This window comes from Patella vulgata, chromosome 3 (assembly GCF_932274485.2).
Source record: "Patella vulgata chromosome 3, xgPatVulg1.2, whole genome shotgun sequence".
NCBI lineage: Eukaryota > Metazoa > Mollusca > Gastropoda > Patellidae > Patella > Patella vulgata.
In genome coordinates this window covers 54868611-54892772 of record NC_065881.2, presented here as the reverse complement: position 1 = coordinate 54892772, position 24162 = coordinate 54868611, and the positions used below count along the sequence as shown (strand labels likewise).

General features: G+C 38.1%; 2 protein-coding genes across 2 annotated transcripts in view; both read left to right on the top strand.

Moving 5' to 3' along the window:
• LOC126815424 (uncharacterized) overlaps positions 1-24162 on the top strand; it is a 79359-nt gene that overhangs the window by 18198 nt on the left and 36999 nt on the right. The window lies entirely within an intron of this gene.
• LOC126815423 (uncharacterized) lies at positions 539-22889 on the top strand. The gene is made up of 6 exons (XM_050541054.1): positions 539-608; positions 6642-6813; positions 16495-16703; positions 17669-17926; positions 20251-20838; positions 22342-22889. The coding sequence occupies exons 1-6, from the start codon at positions 557-559 to the stop codon at positions 22551-22553; spliced, it is 1491 nt and encodes a 496-aa protein (XP_050397011.1). The 5' UTR covers positions 539-556; the 3' UTR covers positions 22554-22889.

Here is a 24162-nt window from a genome sequence, read left to right as displayed (position 1 = left end):
GTGGAAGTCAACAGTCGCTTATAGTGCCTAGTTGATTTTTAATGTAGCTTATGTATCAATATTCAATGATAGGGCCAATTCTCTCGGAAGTCAGATGTGTGTGTCAGTTTGTTAGTTGTATGTTTTATTGTATTTCAGATCAACCAATATAACCAATATAACATGTAACCAATGTTATTCATATACAACGGTGTAACAACTAAAATCAAATATAATAAAGAATATGAACAGTGCTATCAGTAAATCTAATCCGGTTATACGATTAGTCGGGTAATAAACTATAACACATACTTATGGAAGAACAATTACTGATTTATTTGGGCGACGTTTCGAAGAGTATTCTCTCAACGTTTTCAAGCAAGTACAGTAACAAATGTGTAGAGCAATTATATATAGACAAGCAATAACAACAATTCAGAAACCATGCATGACAACAACAAGATTAGTCGGGTTTGTTGTGATTTTGCCTTGTACAATACAGGTGTCCGTCAGGATAACCGGGACTACTTCCATCTTTCCACGAAGTCCCGTACTACCAGCGGGATTTAACCTACATATGGCTGTTTTGCCGTGCCAACGGCGCAGATTATGCTTTAGACTTCAAATAGGTAACATTAACATTATTGCGGACTCTTGGAACACCAAGCGGGACTTGGAGAAATACCCTCGATCACAACAATTGGTAGTACGGATACAAATTTCGTATTATTTAATTGCCAATGTTTAAACTTTTTCGTTCAGAAACGGGAGAGGAAAGTTATAATAAATTATTTTATTTATAGGTTAAAATAAAGTTTGTTTTACTTTATTGAATTGTTTCGACTCCTAAGTGTGAAGGGTTGTGTGTGTGAGCGTGTAAATTTGTAAATTTGTGTGTACCGTACTACCAGCGGGTTTTAACTTATATATTATGACGGGGGATTTGAGTCAAAGTCAGTGCTATGTTGTTAGTGCTATTACATGTCCAATGTTGCAAATGTTGAATGTAATGTGTAAATTGGACTAAGTCAAAAGAAAAAAATAAAAATCCTGTAATACTGACAATTACATCGTGTAAAATGACATCTACTTTTTGTCATTAAACATTTCACAACAAGCCGAAGTCCATCTACCCAGAACTTTAAACACTGAACTCTAACATCTTCTCATTTGACACTCGCCCTATGTATTGTACCCTTCGACATATGTCTTGTGTATCGTAACACAGAACAAGTAATGAAATTAGCCAGTATGCAAATTAGTTCACACTGTACCTATTTTTAACCACGCGAGATCTAAGCTGTATGACTGCCCCTTTTTTTGCTGTCATCTTTTGCATTCTAATGCTATCCTGTTTATAAATTATATAATACCCATCCATGAGCCATTGTTCATTCTTATATTTTGTATTATGTATACTTCTCATGAAGGGCAGGATGGTTGTTGTGGCAACTTTCTATGTCCATGTCTTCGTAGGAAAGTCTATGAATTCTACGAACAATCTCTTGTGTTATATGTGGAAGCCGAGATATTTTACTTTTCTTTCTTTATGTAGAAAAAAATTAAAAAAAGCCGAGATATTTTACTTTTCTTTCTTTATGTAGAAAAAAATCATGAAATCAACACCCGGTTGCAGGTCTCATGCCGGGGGAAATTCCCTGCTTGAAAATTATGTTTTCTTCACGCGAGATGTCACGTGATTAAAAATAGGTACCGTCTGAACTTATTTGCATACTGGCTAATTGCATGTCGTGAGTTCTGTGTTACGATGTAAAAGTGAAATGTTGAACGGCACAATACATAGTGCGCGTGTCATATGAGATGTGAGAGTTCCAGTATTTAAAGATCTGGGTAGATGGAGTTAAGCGTGTTGTGGAAATTGTGAAATGTCTAATGTGAAATGTTTAATGACAAAACGTAGATGTCAATTTACACGATGTAATTGTCAGTATTACAATATTTTGTTAAATTTAACGTCCTCCAATTTACAAATTACATTCAACATTTGCAACATTGTAGATGTAAAAGCACTAACAACATAGCACTGACTTTTGACTCAAATCCCCCGTCATAATATATTGCTGTTTTGCCGTGCCAACGGCTCAGATTATGCTTTAGACTTCAAAATAGGTAACATTGACATTATTCTGGACGCCTTGGAACACCAAGTGGGACTTGGAGAAATACCCTCGATCACAACAGGACCCTGCAAGCTCACCCCCATTTCCGTCTTCTTCAACGGTCCATAAAATTTGATTTCTTTTCTGACGAATGGAGCCTGTTACTACTTTTGCTGCTAAGCTGGGACCGAAAAAGACTGGAAATACCCGTTAACACGTATGAACTCTGTCTGCTAACCAGTTTTAAATGAATCCTGCTACGAAAGTTTTCTACAGTCTGTGAATCTGCTGACCCATAACATGGTGTGTTCAATTCCTGTAAGCCAATGTGTACACGGGACCTCAGTTTTTTGTCCCATCCCAACGACTATACGTTGTCCCCTGCAAGGCTCTCCGTCCTATACCCCTAACATGGCTGAAACCCACCAGAAAAATCCCAATGAACTTTGATGAAGTTAGCGAGCAAACGTCCTACTCACTTCAAGCCCCCACTTCAATTCGAATCCGGACACGGGACCTCTGCTTTTTTTATATCCCATTTGAACGACTATACGTTATCCCTTGCTGAACCCTTCGTCTTACAGCACTGACAAGAGTGAGCCCCGCCTGATAAATCCCAACGAAATTTAATGAAGTTACCGAGCAAACGTCCTACTCATTGAGTCAACGTAGCTCCCATTTCATTTTATATCCCACTTGAACGACTATACGTTATCCCTTGCCGGGCCCTTCGTCCTACACCACTGACAAGGGTGAACCCTGCCAGAAAAATCCCGATGAACTTTGATGAAGTTAGCGAGCAAACGTACTACTCACTGGGCCACCGTAGCTCCCACTTCATTTCGAATCCGGATACGGGACCTCAGTTTTTTCTGTCCCATCCGAACGACTACACGTTGTCTCTTGCTAGGTCCTCTGTCCTACACCATTGACAAGAATGAACCCAACCAGAAAAATCCCAATGAACTTTGATGAAGTTAGCGGGCAAACGTCCTACTCCCAGAGCCACCGTAGCTCCCATTTCATTTTGATTTCGGACACAGGACCTCGGGTTTTTTTTTTTATCCCATTCAAACGACTATACGTTGTCCGTTGCCTGGTCCTCCGCCCTACACCACTGACAAGAGTGAACCAGCCAGAAAAAGCCTGATGAGTTTAATCAAGTAAGAGAGCAAACTTCCTACTCATTGAGCCACGGGACCTCGTTTTTTTTCTATCCCATCCGAATGACTATACGTTGTCCTTTGCCAGGCATTCCTTCCTACACCACTGACAAGGGGGGACCACGCATGGAAAATCCCGATGAATTTTGATGATGTTAGAGAGCGAACATCCGACTTACTGAGCCACTCCGTCCTACACCACTGACAAGGAGGGACCACGCATGAAAAATCCCAATGAACCTTGATGTAGTTAGAGAGCAAAGAAAGGTTCGACTGAAGACTTAAAATCGAGTATAGAATACAATACTATCTGTGCAAGAACAGATTAAAATTGGTTAGAACTATTAAACTTTCTAGAACCCCAAACATTTCCATCTATTTGAATCCATGTTTATGCGCACTTCCGAGGTGAGAACGCGAGGAGCGATAAGCCGAGATTGTGACGAAGCGAGAGAGTGAGAAGTCGAAAAAAAATCAAACGCGAGCGACCGAGAAGTCGAGGATTTTTAAAGGCAAGGGAGCGAGAAGACGAGGATTTTTAAAGGCGAGGGAGCGAGAAGTCGAGGGACGGGGGAGCGAAAAGTCGAGGTCAAAATAGTCTTGTTTTCTCGGGGGCGAGATCCTCGCTTTCTCGCTCGGTTTCCACGCGTGCTGTCACTCACGCCCTCGACTTCTCGCTCTCTTGACTTCTCACGGCGAGAACTCGAGATTATGAAATGGCCGCAATATGCTTCCAAAGTTGCTAGGTAAAAAGTATCAAAATTCTAAATTTGTTCGACGTTCATGATTAACATGTAAAGCGACAATGAAGTAGACATTTTTCGTCTTAATAATGGAAAAAAGATGAAACAGAATTAAAATTTACACTGAACAAATAAAGAAGTTGGATTATACATTGTCTAAAAATAGCTTAGTCTCTAACGCGATATCATTTAAAGTCTTCGACATTGAAAACTAAAATTAGTTTAAATCAACATTGCTGTTGTGATCTTACCGGGAAAAGATGGGATTTTGATATCCAATATTTAAGATAAAATAAACATTTTACCATTGGTACACGAATTGTGTAAGCGTTTCAGCGCCATTTGTAACAAGGGACTCGAAGAACGAGACTAGACATATTCCACAAGTCATGTCAAACGGTTACGTCATATTCTTATCTCAAGAGCATGCGCAATAAATACTATTTGTGTAGACTGGAATAACCGACATTAGAGATTGCCAGTCGAGCATGACTGGTTTGAAATTAGAGTAAAAACGGAAAGGATTGAATGTAAATCAGTTTATATACATTCATATTATTATATTAGCGGTTTAGCTCCTTTAATTTAGAAATTATATGAATAGAAGTTCGAAATTACATGAATAGAAATTCGAAATTACATGAATAGAAGTTCGAAATTAAACTATAGCATGTTAGTATTTTGAATCTAATATGCCGTCATAGTAAACGTGTTTAACCCTTAGAACTTTGTATAACCCAAATTAATAATCGGGTATATCACCATAAAGAATGATTTTGATATGACGACAATTTTCTAAAATTATTTAAATTTTAAGCAAAATTATATAGATTGTCCTTCATCCTACACATCAAATTGATTAAATGTTTTAACGTGTTTGTTTTAGACTCGGTTTGTGTGTGTTGTGTAAAGGTTATTATTTTTGCTAACAGACATAATATGCTGCTTTCTTTATTGCTATTGTTATAGACACCATAAAGAAAATTCACCCACGGCAAAATTTAAAACATAATAGAATAATTCCTTTTAGCTCGAAACTCTCCCTTTCATGTGTTACGACTGGAGGAGTGCCCTCAATAAACAATATCAGCCTTTCTGTCATAGATGTCATAGGGCGTGTATATCCACGTTGGTTGAGAGAGAGAAATGAGGTTTAAGGTCCCACTTTAAAAAAAATACTCGGCTGAAAGAAGCTGGAAAGCAAGATGCTGTAAATCAGTCATCAGGGTCTTGTTATAATGTTGATGTACATGATGATCATGTTGATTAGTTAAACATTAATTCTTAAGTAGCACTGTACATATCTAGAGGTGTAACATGCATTTCCAAAAGTTCGTCGTATGATTTAACGTCTATTAGCAGAAAATTACGAATCATACGGTAGGGTAAGTGTAAGGTTTTTAGGGGTAAGAGTTAGGGCTCGGTCCAGGGTTAGGGTTTGGATTAGCGCTAGCCTTGTTTACATCTCGTGACCATTGACCTAACTTGAAGTTGGCCTTATGAAATAGATCTAACCAGGATTTCTAGGCCTTGACAGTGTTCGATTATGCTCATTTTCCTCTAAGGCAAACCATAGATAAGCAATTTAATTGGTTTGTAATATAGGGTTTATTTTAGTTCTATATGGTGTTCTGTTTAATATAGAAATTCGTTTCCTACATGATGTGTGACGAAAACTAGGGTAATGAAGTAGCTTGCATTATTCTACTACTATCTTAGACTAACTCACAGACAGTTATGTCAGTATCCATTGCTGGAAGTATAGTCCAGTCATCTCGTGCACGGATTAGTACAATTAACTAGAATAGCGTTCACGTAAAACGGTGCCTATACGAAACACTTACCCAAAAATGGTAATTGTCCCGCCCTAATAGATGACGCAATATACTTTCTTTATAGGAGAGAGCTGGTTTGATTTACCCTCAGACCATCATTCAGAGCTCAGGGGAACATTACACCCATATAGCCTCCACGGCTTAGAGGCTATGGTGAACACATCATCCTAGCGCCAGCCTTATGTAGAACTATCTATAAGTATGTGGCTCTTGCCACGTTTAAGCCGTTAGGTCTGAGTTAGAAGGGATATTAAACTCAGACCATGGATATTTTAATAACTCGAAAAGTACTATCACAGATATTGTAGTTTCCTGTATTTAAAGATACATTCCCGCGTACAAACTTTGTGATTTAATGATATATTTGGACTAAAAACATATTCAAAGTAACCAATCTATCAAAAATTTGCTTCAATTCCCTCTCAAAACTTCGTATTCGTCGGGGATACCTATAGCTATAAGTAAGCTGTTGTTAAACGCAATGTCTGTCAACTTAGCTTCGTTGTGGGAGGGTCCATTTTTCAGAATGTATTTATCATTACTTACTGTAAGTCACGAAAATTGTCTGCTTAAGTCGATGCTTTGGGATAAGATAACTTTAATTCTAACTTAATGAAATTTATTGTAGAGTTTCATTGCCAGGTACTTCAAAACCCTTGACTGAATCAATTTATGTACAATTGATTAATATGTGTTATCTATTTATTTTGGGAATGTGGCGGGGGACATCAGCCTCATTGTAGTTTGCATTTTTTTTTTATCTGTTATATGATTCTGTTTTCTTTGTATTTTTAAAACTAGAATCATCGTTGGCGCTTCCCACAAAAAATACAGCTTTAATTAAAGTCAGCTCATCTGGGACATGGAACGATGCTTACCAAATATGTTGCAATATGAATGGACGAATGGTGCAACCGGACACCGAATATAAATATAACCAATTACTAAAGTTAGAAAAACATCTATGCCTAACGTAAGTCAATATTTGCAAATAACCCTTCTGGCTGTGTCCTATAGGCTTATAGCTAAATTCTCGACGTATGCCTTAAATCAATGAATATTAATGGATTAAAGTGCCGATGTGCTATTTGGCGCTATAGAAAACCCTTGCAAACTAAATTGTTGTGAAAGACAGAAAGAGGGATGTCTATAGGATGTTGCAATTCCCTTTTAGTATGTACAAATTATAGCCAATTGAAATTTCATCGATCTATACTCGTCGCTATGTAATAAGCCCGTCGCAAGTTTGTTGTCCACGAAAATTTAATGATAATCCTGTTTTAAAACCGAGCCTTAACATTATCTAGCGTAGATAGGCCTATTTTGATTTTGGTTTTATATTCCCCATATCAATATGACCGGATGCACTGTACTTATGCCCTAAATTACTATTATTTTTTTGGGGGAAACTCTGTACTAGCTTCAACCTATTTTAACCGCTGTTCCTTTTGCTATATGGAAATATTTGTGACAGAATCTGGGGCCTGGTGATAGTCGTTTGGGCTTGAGTGCGGCCGAGACATTGTTGCGCAATAATTACCCTTACCTTGAACTTGCATTTGACATGCATGTCCCCTTTCGGGTAATAAAAATTAAAATAGGAAAGTCAAATTGTTTAACGAAAGATATGGGAAATGAGAATGATTGTTTCGTTAAAAAAATAAGCACTTAGAACATACAATAATATGTTACGAAAAAATCACGATCATTCTGAAAACAATATTGTGCCCTATTCTGATATGCCGATAATGACAGTATTTTCCCCGAGCCCCCCCCCCCCCTCCGCCTCCGCAACAACGATCAAAAAGCTCATTGGACTTAAAAATTCATCTACTTCAAAAATGATAGTGGTATTATTATTTTTTTATTATTGTTTTTGAGTATGAAGAAGTTTATATGCTTTGCAAAAAAAACAAAAAAACAAAAAAAAACACTTTGATTTCTGGCGCAAAAATGATAGCAAAAGAGGCGCAGAAGTCACTCTGGTAGTGGCGCAAGTGTATTGCACTCAAGTACAGTCGTTCGGATGGGACAACAGCCGAGGCCCCGTGTACACATTGACGTGCGCGTAAAAGTATGGAAGTATAACGTTGCCAATATTATTTCATTGTTCACGGTGCAAACTGCAAATGTCAGTAGTTCAAAATACGTATTTTAGTTTTACAATTTACAATTTCCATTGCTCAACAATACCACTGTCACGGTGTTAAAATACAGAATACACTTTTCAATAATACAAAATACAGTATAATAGTTATTTTGCACATTACACTTCTGCATTCTGCATTTTGCATAATAGACAAATGCATAATACGGAAAAAAATCCGGACTATGACGGAAATTAATGATTTACGCGATAAAGCCATAAGACCGAGGTCATTAGAAGGGGGGGGGGGCAGTACTCGATTTTGTTAGTCTTCAACGTCCAGGCTCTATAATGTAATCAGTTCGACGATTAGAGGATTCTGAAAGATAATAGTCTGGTTTAACGCGACTATTCTTATTTGTTCTCATCGGTAAAAAAAACAGATATTTCAAGTGAATCAATTTCTTGTTAAAAATTAAATTGAATATCTTATTTAATTGATAGGTCTCTAAAACCCCTTTTTTGGGTAAGTTTAAAGAATCTTATAGTAACCGAGCGGAATCTCTCACCCGTATTCCAGCACCCGGATTCGAAATGAAGTTAGCACACATATTCCTAGTGCCAATTAAAAACCTCGATATAATTATCAGGAAAATAATTGTTACCTTTATATTAGAAAATAGCATTTTAAGACATATTAATGCAAAGTATATAATAATGTGTAATAGACCTCCCTCCCCCCCCCAAAGAAATTTGCTGAAATAAAGATCTAATAAATGCCGTGAATTCCTGTTTAGAAAATCCGATTGGCCAAAAGGTGATGATGATGATGATGATGATGATGACGATGATGAGCCACCAAAGCTAGTTTAGAAGCTATTGGGTGCGCATATTTAGTAAGTTTACGGTAATATATCGTCAAAAGCCAGCATAGAAGGCTTCTGGATTTTTGTATTCTCGTAGTTTATCCATCCCTTGACTCTGTGAAATACAAAACATGTTGCCACCAAAGCTGGTTCGGGTGCTTTTTGATGAAACGTGGGCGTACCCCTTGTTTATTGTACCCACGAACCCCGCCTCGAATCCGGTGCTGAGAACTTTTCGATACCCCAACATAGAAAGTTAATGAAATTTGGCATGTTCACACCTTATGCATCTATCGATTTGGTGAAATAAAGATCTTGGAGCCACCAAAGTTAATTTAGAAGTTATTGTGTGCGCAGCGAGCCTACCCTATCCCGATTCTCTCACATATTTAGTACGTTTACGGTAGTATATCTCGAAAAGCCAACGTAGGAGGCTTCTGAAATTGTGCAGTCTAGTAGTTTATTCATCCCTTGAGTTTGTGAAACAAAAAACATTTTGCCACTAAAGCTGGTTTGGGGGCTTTTTGATGCAGCGCGGGCGTACCTCTTGTTTATTGTTCCCACGAACCTCGCCTCGAATAATGATGCTAGGAACTTTTCGGTGGTATAACTCGATACGCCAACATAGAAAGTTAAGGACATTTGGCATGTTCATACCTTATGCACCTGTCAATTGGGTGAAATAAAGATCCTGGAGCCACCAAAGCTAGTTTAGACGTTATTGCGTGCGCAGTGAGTCTGCCCTAACACGCCTCCCCCATATTTTTAGCATGTTTACGGTAATATATCTCAAAAAGCCAGCATACGAGGCTTCTGGATTTTTGTATTCTGGTAGTTTATTCAACCCTTGACTCTGTGAAATACAAAACAGTTTGCCACCAAAGCTGGTTGGGTGCTTTTTGATGCAGCGTTAGTTAGTTAGTGTTAGTTGTATTTTACGTCCGCTTCCACCGAGGTGATATCGCAGACAATGATGCAGCGTGGACGTACCCCTTATTTATTGAACCCACGAACCCCGTCTCGAATCCGGGTGCTAGTTACTTTGCGGTGGTATATCTCGATACGCCAACATATATCTGGATTTTTGTATTCTAGTAGTTAATTCATCCCTTGACTCCGTGAAATACATAACATTTTGCCACCAAAGCCAGTTTGGAGTGCTTATTGGTGCAGTGTGGACGTACCCCTTGTTTATTGCACCCGCGAACCCCGCCTCGAATCCAGGTGCTGGGAACTTTGCGGTGGTATAACTCGATACGCCAACATAGAAAGTAAATGAAAATTGGCCTGTTCATATCTTATCCATCTGTTGATTTGGTGAAATAAAGATCTTGGAGCCACCAAGCTATTTTATAAGTTATTGCGTGCGCCATGAGCCTATCCTTACCCGATCCCCCCATGGTTTTAGTATGTTTACGGTGAAATTTCTCTAAAAGCCAGCTTAGGAAGCTTCTGAAAATTTGTATTCTGGTAGATTATTCATCCCTTGATTCCATGAAACAAAAAAACATTTTGCCACCAAAGCTGGTTTCGGTGCGATTTGATGCAGCGAGGGCGTATCCCTTTTCTGTGTGCTCAGTTAGCCTAGTGTGCGATATTTTAGTATGTTTACGGTAATAATATTTTTTTTTTCATGAGGGAGGGAGGAGGGGGGTGGGGTCTTTTACATATATACTTTGCATTAATATGTCGTTTTCTAATATAAAGTATTTTCGTGATAATTATATCTAGGTTTTTATTGGCGCTAGGAATATGTGTGCTAACTTCATTTCGTATCCAGGTGACCTGATGGCTTTACCGCATAAATCATTAATTTCCGTCATAGTCCGGACTTTTTTCCGTATGCAAATGACGTTCGTCGTAGATCCCATATAAGGTATATGTTCTACTATGCAAGGTTCTATTATGCATTTGTCTATTATGCAAAATGCAGAATGCAGAAGTGTAATGTGCAAAATAACTAGTCTACTGTATTTTGTATTATTGAAAAGTGTATTCTGTATTTTAACACAGTGGCATTTGTATTGTTGAGCAATGGAAATTGCAAATTGTAAAACTAAAATACGTATTTTGAACTACTGACATTATTGCAATTTGCACCGTGACCAATTAAATAATATTGGCAAAGTTATACTTCCATATAAAAGAACCCTTGACCAGTTGACAGTTGGAAATCGAGTAGACCGTAGCGCCGCTGGTCGGACAAAATTTCCCACATTGCACACTGTATGGCGTATGCCCATCTTCATTAGCCCAGTATAGGAGCAGAACAGTAGGACGTTAAACCCCGTTTCATTTCATTTCATTTTATGTAACCTTCTCATTTTCACCACGCCCCGGACCGAATCATCTTGTTTCGTTTCGTCTTCATGCGAGATGCCAGTTATTATAGAACATTTCACCTATGATCTTATTTTGTTACTAGTCCATTGGAAAAAGACAAAACTAAGTAATACATTGTCATGAGATAACAGGCATTATCCATGGGCTAAAGGCCATGGTAGGTCCTTGGTATCATGCATAATTTTCAACTTTTTTTTTAGAATGTTCCTAATGCCTTAATGCTTTAATTTGGTCTGGAACCCGACATCCACCATACCTTTAAAAAAATATTTACATAAAAAGGCGAAAGCCAATCATTTTTAATGAGTGTTTACAATAATATTATGTGTGCGACTAAAATTTTTAATTTTGAATGGCAAAATAATCAGGCCTTTTGCTCAAATTAAAGAACAATGTTATTGCTTCTTCAGAATAAATACTATGTTGCAAAACGAAATGTATTGTCTTTTTTTTATATTGACTAAATGCGTTAACATAATAAAATCGAATGTCTACTGTTATCTTTCCTTATATATATAATGTCTCTTCAAACATTCCTTAAATATATCAGAGAAGAGGCCCTTTCCCTTTTCCTATAGACAAAAGCCTATAGGGTATTAGACAAAACATTTCATTTGAAAGTTCAGCAAGTTAGATGTTAGATTCAATTTTTATACGTCAACTTAATGTTTACATTCAATCTTTAGAAAGCTTGTGAACGCCATGCGTTATGGCGGTATATTAGATTAAAAATTCTAAATTTGTGAATGTCGTGCTACAGTCGAAATTCTAACTTCTATTCATGTAATTTCTAAATTAAGACAATGTATATTCCAATTTCTTTATATGTTCAGCGTAAATTTTAATTCTATTTCATCTTATTTCTATTATTAAGAGGAAAAATGTCTTCTTCGTTGACGCTTTACATAACTTTCCCCCTAGGAATATTTGGTGGTCTGTATCCGTTTGGTAGGTATAAATTTGGCGATTGAGCGCCTGGTCAGAAATGAAATAAAATGGAATGAGTTTAAACGTCCTACTTTTCTTCTCCGAACTGGGCTAATGAAGACGGGCATACGCCATACAGTGTGCTATGAGGGAAATTTGCCCGGACAGCGGCACTACGGCCTACTCTTATATCAAATTCCAACTGTCAAGGGATCTATTACGTACACGCCAATGTGTACACGGGGCCTCGGGTTTTCGTCTCATCCGAACGACTATAGACAGCTGTCCTTGTCAGGCCCTCCGTCCTGCATCACTGACAAGGGGGGACCACGCCGGAAAATCTGGATGAACTTTCTCGGCCAATGCAGGGATCGAACTCCCGACCTCCAGGCTAGCGAGCCAGCGTCTTACCCTCTTGGCCACCGTGAACCCCGCGCCTGGTCAGAACCATTACGTTGATATAAACGACCCGCTCTTTGTCTGGTAGAATGGTTGGACAGAGTGCTCATATTGAAACAATATCGAACATGATATAGTTTGTAAATACTATGTCAAATAGCTTTTACAACATTTGTTGATTTATTTGAAGACATAAGTGCGGGATTTTGAGAAGTATAATTTATGTTCATGCTAAACATGTAAAGCGGCAAAGAAGAAGACATTTTTCGTCTTAATAATAGAAATAAGATGAAATAGAACTGAACAAATAAAGAAATTGGATTATACATTGCCTTAATTTAGAAATTACACGAATAGAAGTTAAACATTAGACGATAGCACGACATTAAAAATTTAAAATTTTGAATCTAATAAAGGCCCTATCGCTATAATGCGTACAATATAATTTCTTGGCAAAGTTCTTTATGATATTTTTTAAAAACCAGGCCCGTAGCTAGCCCAAAAATGTTGGGGGTGGGGGCAAGGGGGCGTCTTCCTTCAGAGAAGGGTCTAGGGTGATCTACCCGAGAAAATTTTGGAAAATAGGGTTTGCACCGAACTTGCATATTTTCGAATTATGATATTTTGATATTAACATTATAAAAATTGAAGGAAGGAATACGACTTTAGCGTACCTATAATAATTAAGGAGAAAAACGAATCGGGTTAGACTGTGCGACTTGTTTGAATTTTGAAGATTATCACGCCTGGCGCGGCCTTGAATCAATCCCATCCCCAGCGTGAATTTAACCTGGAAAATTTCTTACAATCTCCAGTTGTCTTTCTGATGGTGGATTTCGTCGTGGGTGGCCCACCAATCTCGGCATTATGGGCGTATCTCCGGGATGAGGCACTCCGTGTCCCCTTCTGCTAAACGGCTTGGCAGACGCCATTGAAATCTAAATATAGGGAAAGAACTTATATCGGCTTTGCCTGTTGTTCAATCCTTTTCAAATGAATAAAATATTGTTTAAACTATATAGGGTAAGGCACAAATTTACGTAACAAAACCGTGTATATTTTACCTGAAATGTAACCTTGGTTAATTCTTTAGTACATGATCGCATTGACGAAACCTTAACTCCATAAACGCCAGATCAATCAATAAACAAATATAATATTGAGTTAAAATACATTTGAGAAGTACACGAATAGTGGTGTATTTAGTGCGGGTATCAGTGCATACTTTAAGGTTTTATTTGCGAAACACGGTTTCCGGTGTTTTGGGGTTCTGTGAAAATTTCCAGAATTTGACTTCCGATAACACGACATCACCCGTACACTTTTATAACCAAAATATAACAGAGTACACATATTTAAATTTATAACCATATGTTAGTTAGTATCATTAACAGTCCAAAGAAACATCCAAAGTCAATCTAATTTTTCGAGCTTTAGATAGTGGTTGGAATACATCAACAATAAAAAGCTTTTGAAACAGAAATTTAAAGCGGTCGATATCATAATGATAGCCAAGTTTGGTATCAAAATTGATCGGTTGCAGAATATATTTTTCTATCTTTGGTCTCCATTGGAAACATGTTGCCGTGTTATCATGGAAGCAGATTGTGAAAAATGCAGCCAGTTTGCTAACTTATTTCATAAAATTGAGTTTTAACCATTTTTGACCATGAAATGGAAGGCGAAAAATTCTTCGTGTTTTAAATCAGTCAATCCCGTGGTAATGCCATACATCCCTATGTCAATCAGGTTATCCATCATTAAAGATGCATTATGCAATATTTAGATAAAGAGCTGACCGTTATAATATTTCAAAAATCGATGACGAAAAATCAATCTGATTAAAACACAGACCCAATTTCGTTTCGTTTTTATAGTTTAAAATTTCGATTTTATTTGTCTTTACTACACTTGGATCTGGAAGCGTTGTTATTTAACTCGTGTTCTGCTTGAAATGAGGGGTCAGCCAATCAAATGGTCTGTCCAATCGAGCGCTTGACCTTTTTGGCGCGGAACTGTGGGTAGACATTAGCGGCAATAGAAATCAAAACAAAGCAAAAGTAGATTAAAAATACATGGCTGTCGCTTTTTGGTTAATCGAATGACTGACGTAATCGGGTCAAATGTCGCTTGCTTGGTACCTGACGTCATAGAACGTGAACTCCCTCTATAACTTGTTAGATCTACACGTAGTGTAGGCCATCGAAAGTATAAAAAACGAAACGAAATATAGATCTATATTTTAATTAGATTGACGAAAAATGAATATATTGGATTATTTCATTCAAAGTAGTGTATACTGAGCGAAGTTATGAGTGTCTGAAGATGAAACGCATATAGATTGTTTATTATTATAGCAACGGTACTTGACAATCGAGACTAAGTCTCCATTATCCATTTTTATTGTCAAATCTCGCGTGGTGTTAAAACCCATTTAAACTCGATCATCCGATGGTCTACAGAGTTGTTTTTTAATGTCTAAATAATAGTTTATAAATAGTATATTAAACAACAACCCCCCCCCCCCAACACCCTCAAAAAACCCCAAAAAAACCAAAAAAACGTCAGTAAGATTTCAAAATCAGAGAGGCACTTTAATCAAATCATTCTAGAAAACGACTTACTAAATGGATCAAAGCAATTTTTTGTAAACAGTATGTTGACACATATTAGTGATTAATTCATCACAATTCCAAGACATTACTAGAAGTTTTAGAGTCTGTACGCCGAGTGGACCTGGAACTACACTCTCAGAAAATCCTGGCGCAATCCATCGGCTGTGTTTGGTCTCGGTATGACGTTATTAAGTCTCCTATGAATTTCATCCCAAAGATGTTCAATTGGGTTTAAGTCCGGACTAAGGGCTGGCCAGTGCATAATGTTGACACCGTTCTGCTGTAAAAAATCCCGAGTAACTCTGGCGCTGTGGGAACGGGCGTTGCCATGCTTGGACCTCCCCATGAGTCTTGTTCCATGACACATTGACGCTAGCCACGTCGACGCCATATTCTGACCCTGCCATCTGCAGTTGATACGCAATACCGACTCTCATCTGTGAACAGAACAATTCTCCATTGCCTGTGTCGCCAGTTCTGGTGTTGTTGGGCAAACTGTAGATGTTCATGTCGATGGCGAGGGGTGACCCTTGATCTACCAGTTCGGGCTCGATCATCCGTGGTGATGGTGGCCCGAAAGCGTTGCTGAAGTCTGTAGATGGTCCGAACATTGACCTGGAAGTGATTGGCAACGGCTTGGGCGCTGGGCGATGTGGCCAGCGCCGAATCTTCCAAGCGCTTGGTTCCTCTCAGCTGTCGTGAGTCGTTGCATGCTGCTGACGTTGTAGTATGAATGATTCAACCAGGTATGGGGGTGCATTTTATAGGACTGGTCCCGGTGAACAGCACCTGCAGCATAAGTTACATGAAAATCATGAAGAACACATTGCCATCTCAGAAGTCAGGTTGCGTTTTTGAGAACATTTCCTGGGTTCAATTCTGTGTTTGGGAAGGACTCGGAGCCTTACTGCTCAGGTAAAGTTGGAGTTGTGGTTACAAATATACAATAAAAACATTTGGCAAGTTTTATTTAGAGTAACATACCAACCTGACGTTTCTTTTGCTGCTTAGTATATATAACATTTGAAGCTAAAATAAAGATCTGTAATAGGCAGATATAGCTCTTACATAATGCATCTTTAATATATAGGGCACACATTTCCTTGTTTTGGTCGTATAGCGCATCATTATTTTCGATTCATTTCGTTTTACTTAGGTTTTGTATTTTATTACGAAGGAACCATATGGACAATATTCTTGTGTGATTTGCTCAATCGCAAAGAGATGGCTTATTTCATAAAGTCGCATAATGAAAATAAAGTTGTGTTAACCATATGAGAAAGAGTTGAGGGGCTATGCATATCGTAGACTATAACATCAATTAGACTACATAAATCAGCGGGTTGAAAAGCAGTATATTATTATGCGATAGTGATTTGAAAATGTGGAACTTATTGATTTATAACAATCTTTTAAAGGGGTCCAAACATGTGGACGGGTGTATATGATGTTACACCTGGAGGCGGAGACTGGACGTGGACAGATGGGTCTAAGGTCAATTTGTATCCACCATGGAAAAATCAAAACAATCCAAGGGAAGATCAGAATTGTCTTCGTCTCGACTGCTTTGGCCTTGCCGATAAAGAGTGCAACAGAACATTCCAGATAGTTTGCGAAACACAAAAAGGTTTGTATCTAAGTTTATAAACCTGCAACGGCAAATCTCTTTGATCTTTGGGATATATTCTATGTCCGGAATAACTTGCCGTTATGCTGTTTATAAGCAAGATAAAGTCCTCGACTTCGGTTATGCTTGGGAAGAAAGACTTCAGAAAAAACCCTCGACAGAAAAACCTCATAATATGTTACTGGGCTTTTAATTGTTTGAGACTGGGCCTGAAAATTTTAGTCAATGACATGGCAAATGGGAGCAAATTCTCGTGAACGAGAGGATGAGAAATGGGACAGAATCTTGAGGCTGCCTTTAATATGATAGCGATGAAATAGTATAAGACAGAGGAGTCGACGAATAATGATGACATAATAGAATTGAGCGCGAAAATACTTTTGATGTAACTGAGTTTTTAATCTTTTGGGACTGGGCCTGAAAGGACTTTATCTCACGGGGGCGCTTACTTGATCTGATGGAGGGGGAAGGGGGACGGTTCGGTCAAAATCCGTGCTGCTCAAACTTGTATCGTTATTTGGGGGGGGGGGCAAATTGTTAACGCGTGCGTGTTGAATCAGAAGGTCTGGCATAGAGTCAACTGGCATGGTTTCTATTTCCCGCTTGTTCGTGACAAGGAGGGTTGCCTGTCAAACTTCGTTGGTTTTCTCCAGGTCCTCCCACTTCTAAACACCCCTACCCGCAAGCGAATTGTTGAAATAAAATTGAACCGTATGTTAGTTCCAAAATGACCTAGTTTGTGTCGAGTGGACGTTAAGCCCAATTGTTCTCCCTCTCTGTGTCGTTGTTACATTATTACTGCGATTGACCAATTAATTTTTCTTCTCATTTTTTCTAGGATGGATTTATTCTGAACCTTGAATTGCGTGGTACAATTTCGATGGGTAACATTTCATTTGATGTACCTTTATAACCCAGCCAATCTTCCTGTTCTAAAACATAAACACTATTCTTATATTTTTCAGGTTCATGCAGCTTTGATAAATATGAAAACAGTCAGGTACAGAACCATTCTGCAGCTGCACTGCAACTTGTGCTGTCTTTAGAAAACTGTTTCCATTTATGTCTGTGGTACGATACTGGTGATGCTGAATGTACTGCTGTAGCTTTTGAAAACAACAACTGTTCCATATACACTAGTGATGTTATACCATTAGGTGCAGATAGTTCAATAACTAGACAGGCCCCAAACACTGTAGTGTATATGAAAAACTGCTTCAGTGGTTAGACTTCTTTTTATTTTTTAAGACCCATCTTCCCGAACCGCATCCACCTTTTCTCTTACATCGACACCGCTTAATTAAAGGGACATTATGGGAGATTAGATAAAGAGTTGACCTGTCTGAACCAAGATATTACCTTTTGAATTTTAGACTAGCCTCGATCATCATTACTAAAGTCGGTACAATAAAAAAACAAAGTCTCAATTATCCATTTTTACGTTTAATTATTTTTCAAAAAATGTATTCCAATCCACTAATTTATAGCGAAATCGAGAGTTGATTATGGTCTGGATAAGTTAATTAAACATACATTATGCAAGAGCTAAATCTGCCTATTGCAGGTCTTTCTTTAGGCATGAAATGTTATCTAAATTATTAATTAGACATTAATTAACTTATCAAGACCATACCCAAGTCTCGATGTCATCGCTAGCCAGCAATGTTTATTGGATTAGGTCCCGATTTCCTGTTAGACTTCCATTCATAATTTAATCATGAAATGGATAATCGAGACTATGCTTTTTATCGTACCGACTTTGGTAATGATGATCGAGGCTAGACCCAAAATTCAATCGCTAAAATCTCGGTTCAGAGTGGATCAACTGGGCTGAAATTTTTAGCAAATTGCCTTTACATTATCTAGTTTTTAACTATTATAGTGAGAACTGCCAGCTCTTTATCTAATCTCCAATAATGTATCTTTAACGTCTAATTAATAATTTAGATAACATTTCAGGCCTAAAGAAAGGCCGGCAATAGGCAGATTTAACTCTCGCATAATGTATGTTTAAGAAATGCCATTAAGATGTCGTAGGCTCATTGTCGGACACCAGTCACTGGAGTGAAACATATTTATAATCGTTGAGCGTCTATAGTTAAAGGACAATACCGCTGTCGGTCATTATCACATATGTGATAGAACTGGTTAAACAAGTTTCAAATATAATTTTAAAACAGAGATCATTGCTACGATAGATGCTTTATAAAGATTTCAAGAAAGGGAAGTGACGAACGCAAAAGTAAAACACGAGTTATCCTTCTATATAACCGACTAAAGTGACGAGTGATAACAGATACACAGGCGAATTTCTGCTCACTAATAATTCCTTGAAGACCAAAAGTTGTTATATGAGACTGTAGGAGGATATCTGACAATTCAAATAATTAATTGACTGTCACTAGATAAAAGAAAAATAGAAAATGTCCGTGCATAGCAATGATCTCTGTGTTAAAATTATATTTGGAACGTGTTTAACCAGTTCTATTACATATGTAATAATGGCTGACACCAATATTGTCCTTTAACACTAGAGATTACACCAGTATATAGACTATAGACTAGTGTAACACCAGTGTAAATCTGGTTCAGAATAAAAGACACTGTTGTCACACACATGCATAGGGCCTACTCCTCGCAGTGTTTCGTTTGATTAGAGCTAATCCCACTTAATACTGCTGTAAAGGAAGCAAATTTCTGTTCCAAATTATGACTGGTCAATAGTACGATTAACAACCATTAGCTAACTGCGTAACAATATCATTACGCTTTAAACAGAGCTCCAAATTGGACCAAATGTATAAATAACGTTACGTCATGATTTTATTATACCCAATTAACAAGTGCATAGCAGAATATTGCAGAGAAACTAATTGCGTTACAAACGAGGCTATCTAAACGGATACAATACTGTTTGGAGACGAACAAAACTTTCCCCGTGTTTTATACCTTATATCACTGTCCAAAGTTTTAGGGAAGACCCCAGATTAAACGAAGGGCTGTCATGTTTCTGTACTTGGGACCGATTTGATTGAACGGGAAGAATAGACACTCCCCCAAAAGTTCAAGTATCCGAAGCCAACCCAGCAATGGCCAGATAGGGATTTCTCGGGTCATTGCTTCAGGAATATGCACGCATGTTGTTTTTTTTAAAAAAATCTACATTCATTTTTGTGTCCTGTCTAACGTAGCCTATTCACTTGTTTTCTGGTTACAATCATGCCTCAGATGCAAAGAAATAGGAACGTTGACAAAATTGTTGACTACATATAGATTAGCAATATGAGATAGATCTTGTCCCAGATCAGCTAAATTAAACACTTTATTTTGATCTAAATCTCAGAGGTACGGCTTCTTCCATACACATTTAAGATTGATTGAAACAGGCAGTGGGAAAATTACACACATAACCAATTATTAAAGTATATTAGTCTCACAATGACCTAATGGTAAGGTGCCCGCGGTCTGTGATACCACACTGGGACATAACTATATGAAATATGTATTCTGATCTATGTAGTAATAAGCGGATTATCTTATATTTCAGTAGAACACATTTCAATAGACATAACAAATAATATCAATACTGATAATGCTGTAAACAAGTGTACAAAAACACAAGGATCTGATTTGGCAGATGACACATCGTCCACTATACAACCGTCATATCCCGTAACATCAACCGCAATACCACCATGTCCGTTGACTGCATGCGTACCACCGCCAACTCCTGCAGCATACAGAGGGACGTCCACAACATCAATGTTAAGAAGTACAGAGCCGTCAACAAAAGAACCTTCGTGCGAAGTGACGTCAACTATACTACCTTTATGTCCAGTGATGTCAACGCTAACGCTGCCATGCCCAGACACGTCAACTATACTGCAGCCATATCCAGGGATGTCATCTACACTACCATCATTTCCAGTTATGTCAACTATACGTGTGCTATCAACCGTATGCCTACAGTCAAATGTACCACCTTCAAATTCAGTGTTTGCAGTAGAAGTGTCTACAATTGTCTCAACTAATTTCATTATACCAACTGAAGTCCCAAAGTATATTTCTCGATTGACATCCTTAGCAACAAGTATGTTAGATTCAACGTACAGCATGACACAAGAAACGTCAATAGGTCAGTATTTAAGCTGTGGCTGCATTGAGGCATCTGCCTGTCCCCAGCCTCACACCATATTCTCTTAAAAAATACTCTGCCCAACAAAGGAAAAAAATTGTTAAAGCATGCTCAATCCCATACACTTCCAAAACATAATACATGTATCTGCGGATTCCTCAGCCCACACCTTTAATATCAAACCATTATGCTCTGGTTGAAAGTGTGAACTTTATGTTGGACTGACTCTTGTAATTGAATACACATATTAATCAAATCTCCACCCCAGTCACCTATACACTCCCAATAACAGAGAATATTAGGTCTATTTACCAAGGTCACCTACATATTTCCTCAAGGTCACAAGATGTAAACAAGGTTAGGGCATGTGATTGTTGCCGATGATTGTGGGTTAGGGCTAGATCTGGGGTTAGGGTTAGCGCTAGCCCTCTTTACACCTTGTGACCTTAATGGATCTGCAGGTGGCCTTTAGGAGATAAACATTTTCTGTTTCGCATTTAGTGGGGTGTTATTGTGCAATAGACATGCCATGAGATTATTAGGACCCAAGACGTGTTAGCGTCGCAATAGAGCCTTTTGGCAAGCGTAAATTCCTGTTCCGTATCGACTTTGCGTGTGACGTCATCCATGTGTGTGTATTTTTCATACGTGCTTACGACACACTGATACGGCAGCACGTATCGAACAGCTTTCATACGGAAAAGGTCCGTATAACATCGTCGTCTTTTTACCGTCCTGTTTGCTACTTTTAGACCCTGGAATGTTGTGCCATGACGTTTTTATGAATCTATGTGTATCCTAGAACACGAAAGTGTATATTTGATGTGATTTTAACCATGTTAAAGACTGGAATTTAATCATTATTCTGGATGAGTTTTTCTGGGACTTTTCATCTGTCTGCATGCTGTTTGATCTACGCGCTAAATGGTACAGGGGTATTTAAACTTTCTGAAATGATAGATTAGTGAAACCAAACATTGATGGTGATCCTGGTAGATAACTGCCATCATGCTGTAATAGAACTAAGCTCAGCTCAGCTACTTATACGTACGCGGCGCGAAAATCTGCCAAAACTCTAAAACTACATCGACGCAACGTATCACGTGACGATACGGATGGGAAAAATTCCTTTTCCAAAAGTCTCTATTATCTCAGGACATGCCTATTGCACAATAACACCCCTCTAAATGCGAAACAGGAAGTATTTATCGACATTGTAACATGCTATTTTAGCATTTTAAAAGAAATTACTAAAACAGAGGGGTACGTGTTATTGTCCAATCGACAGTGTCTAATTGACCAACCAAAACGCAAGATTCACCCTTAAGCATGTTACAATAGTAAATAGTTCTATCCACTTTGAGAATTCTAAAGCGAAGCTAGTTGTAAACAGACAATGTAACTTTCTTTATGTTCTCGAGGACTCGAACCAAAAACTTAAGATAACAATTCTACTTGCCTGTAATTTTGGAAGTTATTAAATTTTGTTTCTATTTATTAAAGATCAGGGAGCATTATTTTATGCTGGTGAACTACTAGATGTTCACAATCTGTCATCATACAAACGAAAATTTATAAGTGTAGACGATAATCGACCTTCAGCTATAACAATAGGAGTTCTGGGAATTCTGGTGATGGCGTCATTTTTTGTTATTGTACTTTGCTGTGACTTGTGTTGTAAAAAAGAGAAGAACAGACACCAGTGTTTATTGTAGACAATAATGTAAGAAAACTATTTGAGCACGGCGCCCAGAAGTTGTTATTTTATTGAGAAGTTGGAAGTTTGAAATAAGAATATCTTCCTGTGAAATGAAATGAAAAGCATCATTTTTGATTTTGCGTATATTTATTTTGCTAACCTGTTAAATCCATCTTAAAGTTCATGGAAATCAAGTTCAATATATAACAATTGTCTAATTATGCTAAATAGTTTAACATAAACTGTCGTCCAAAAGTAAACCACCACTTTGATAAGTAGCCTAATTAATGCGGAAATTGCAAAATTTTAAGTTATATTTTTAAAATTTATTAAAATAAAGCCTGAATATAGATGGTATCCATAAACAGTCCTACCTTGTTAAAGAATAATCCTATTAATCCTATAATTCACTATTGCCAGCTGAGAAATTGGCAAAAATATCATGTTCCCCTTCATTTTCAAACGTTTGAAAAAGCTACTCCATCGTGGAGAATAGAAAACAAGGGAGGTAATTGTGTTATTATTTCCTGTGTAAATGAGTTTTAAGTGTGAGAACGACACCTATGATCGTATATTGAGCAAAAGACATAGATATAATTACGTTTTGACTTTCTTAGAAAATTTGCAATTTCCGCTTAAAAAAGAAAAAAAAAAGAAAAAAAAGCAGTTTAACAAATAATTTTTATATTTCATTAGAGAGTAGCTTATCATATCCGCATAATTTAAACGTAAACACATTTCATCAATAACAAACATAAAGAAATTAAATGAACACATCGGGGGTCCCAAAATGGCACATAACAATGCAAAAAGGTTATTCACAATGAGATTTACACGGAGTCATCATGTAGGGTTGCCTTAGTAGCGAGTATGTCCTCCTTGAGCATTGGCGCCACTGATCTATAGATGTGATTGACGCATGCAAGAATACGTCGGCGCATGGATAACGTCAGTCGCCTAATGACGTCACGTGGAATCTCTTGTCATGCATCAATCAGACACTGCTCAAGTTGTGGGTTGGCTGGAGTCACGGGTCTGTTCCTAATCTGCCTATCGAGATGGTCCCACAATGTTCAATTCGGTTCATGTCTGGCGAACACGCACTTTCAAACGTGCACATTCATGTTGTCCAGGCAATCCTGTGTCAGCCTGACTGTATGATGCCATGCGTTGTCATGTTGAAAGACAATACCACATGGCTGTTGGTGAATAAATTGAAAGACTACTGGTCGCAGAATCTCATCCTTGTACCTCTGCGCATTGTGGTTTCCACGAATTATGGCTAGCCTTTTTTCAGTTCACCACAGATTTCTCCCCACACATAACACCACCTCCGCCATACGCTGAAACTTCTCGTACACAGTTAGGACTCTAGGAGATAAACGTTCCCCAGCACGTCTGTATATAGCCTACTCGCTGACGGCTATCAGCTCTGTACAAGCAGAATCTGCTCTTATCCAGTCTCAGGCTTGCCAACGTCGAACTTGTCTTGTCCACTGGAGCCTGTTAGCTGGCGTTGTTGCGTCAGTAATACCCCGCGGAAAGGACGTCGTACTGTAATCCCCTGCTCCCGTTGTCGTTGTGATAGTGTCTGTCGACTGATACGATGTCCGAGCGCTGTTGCT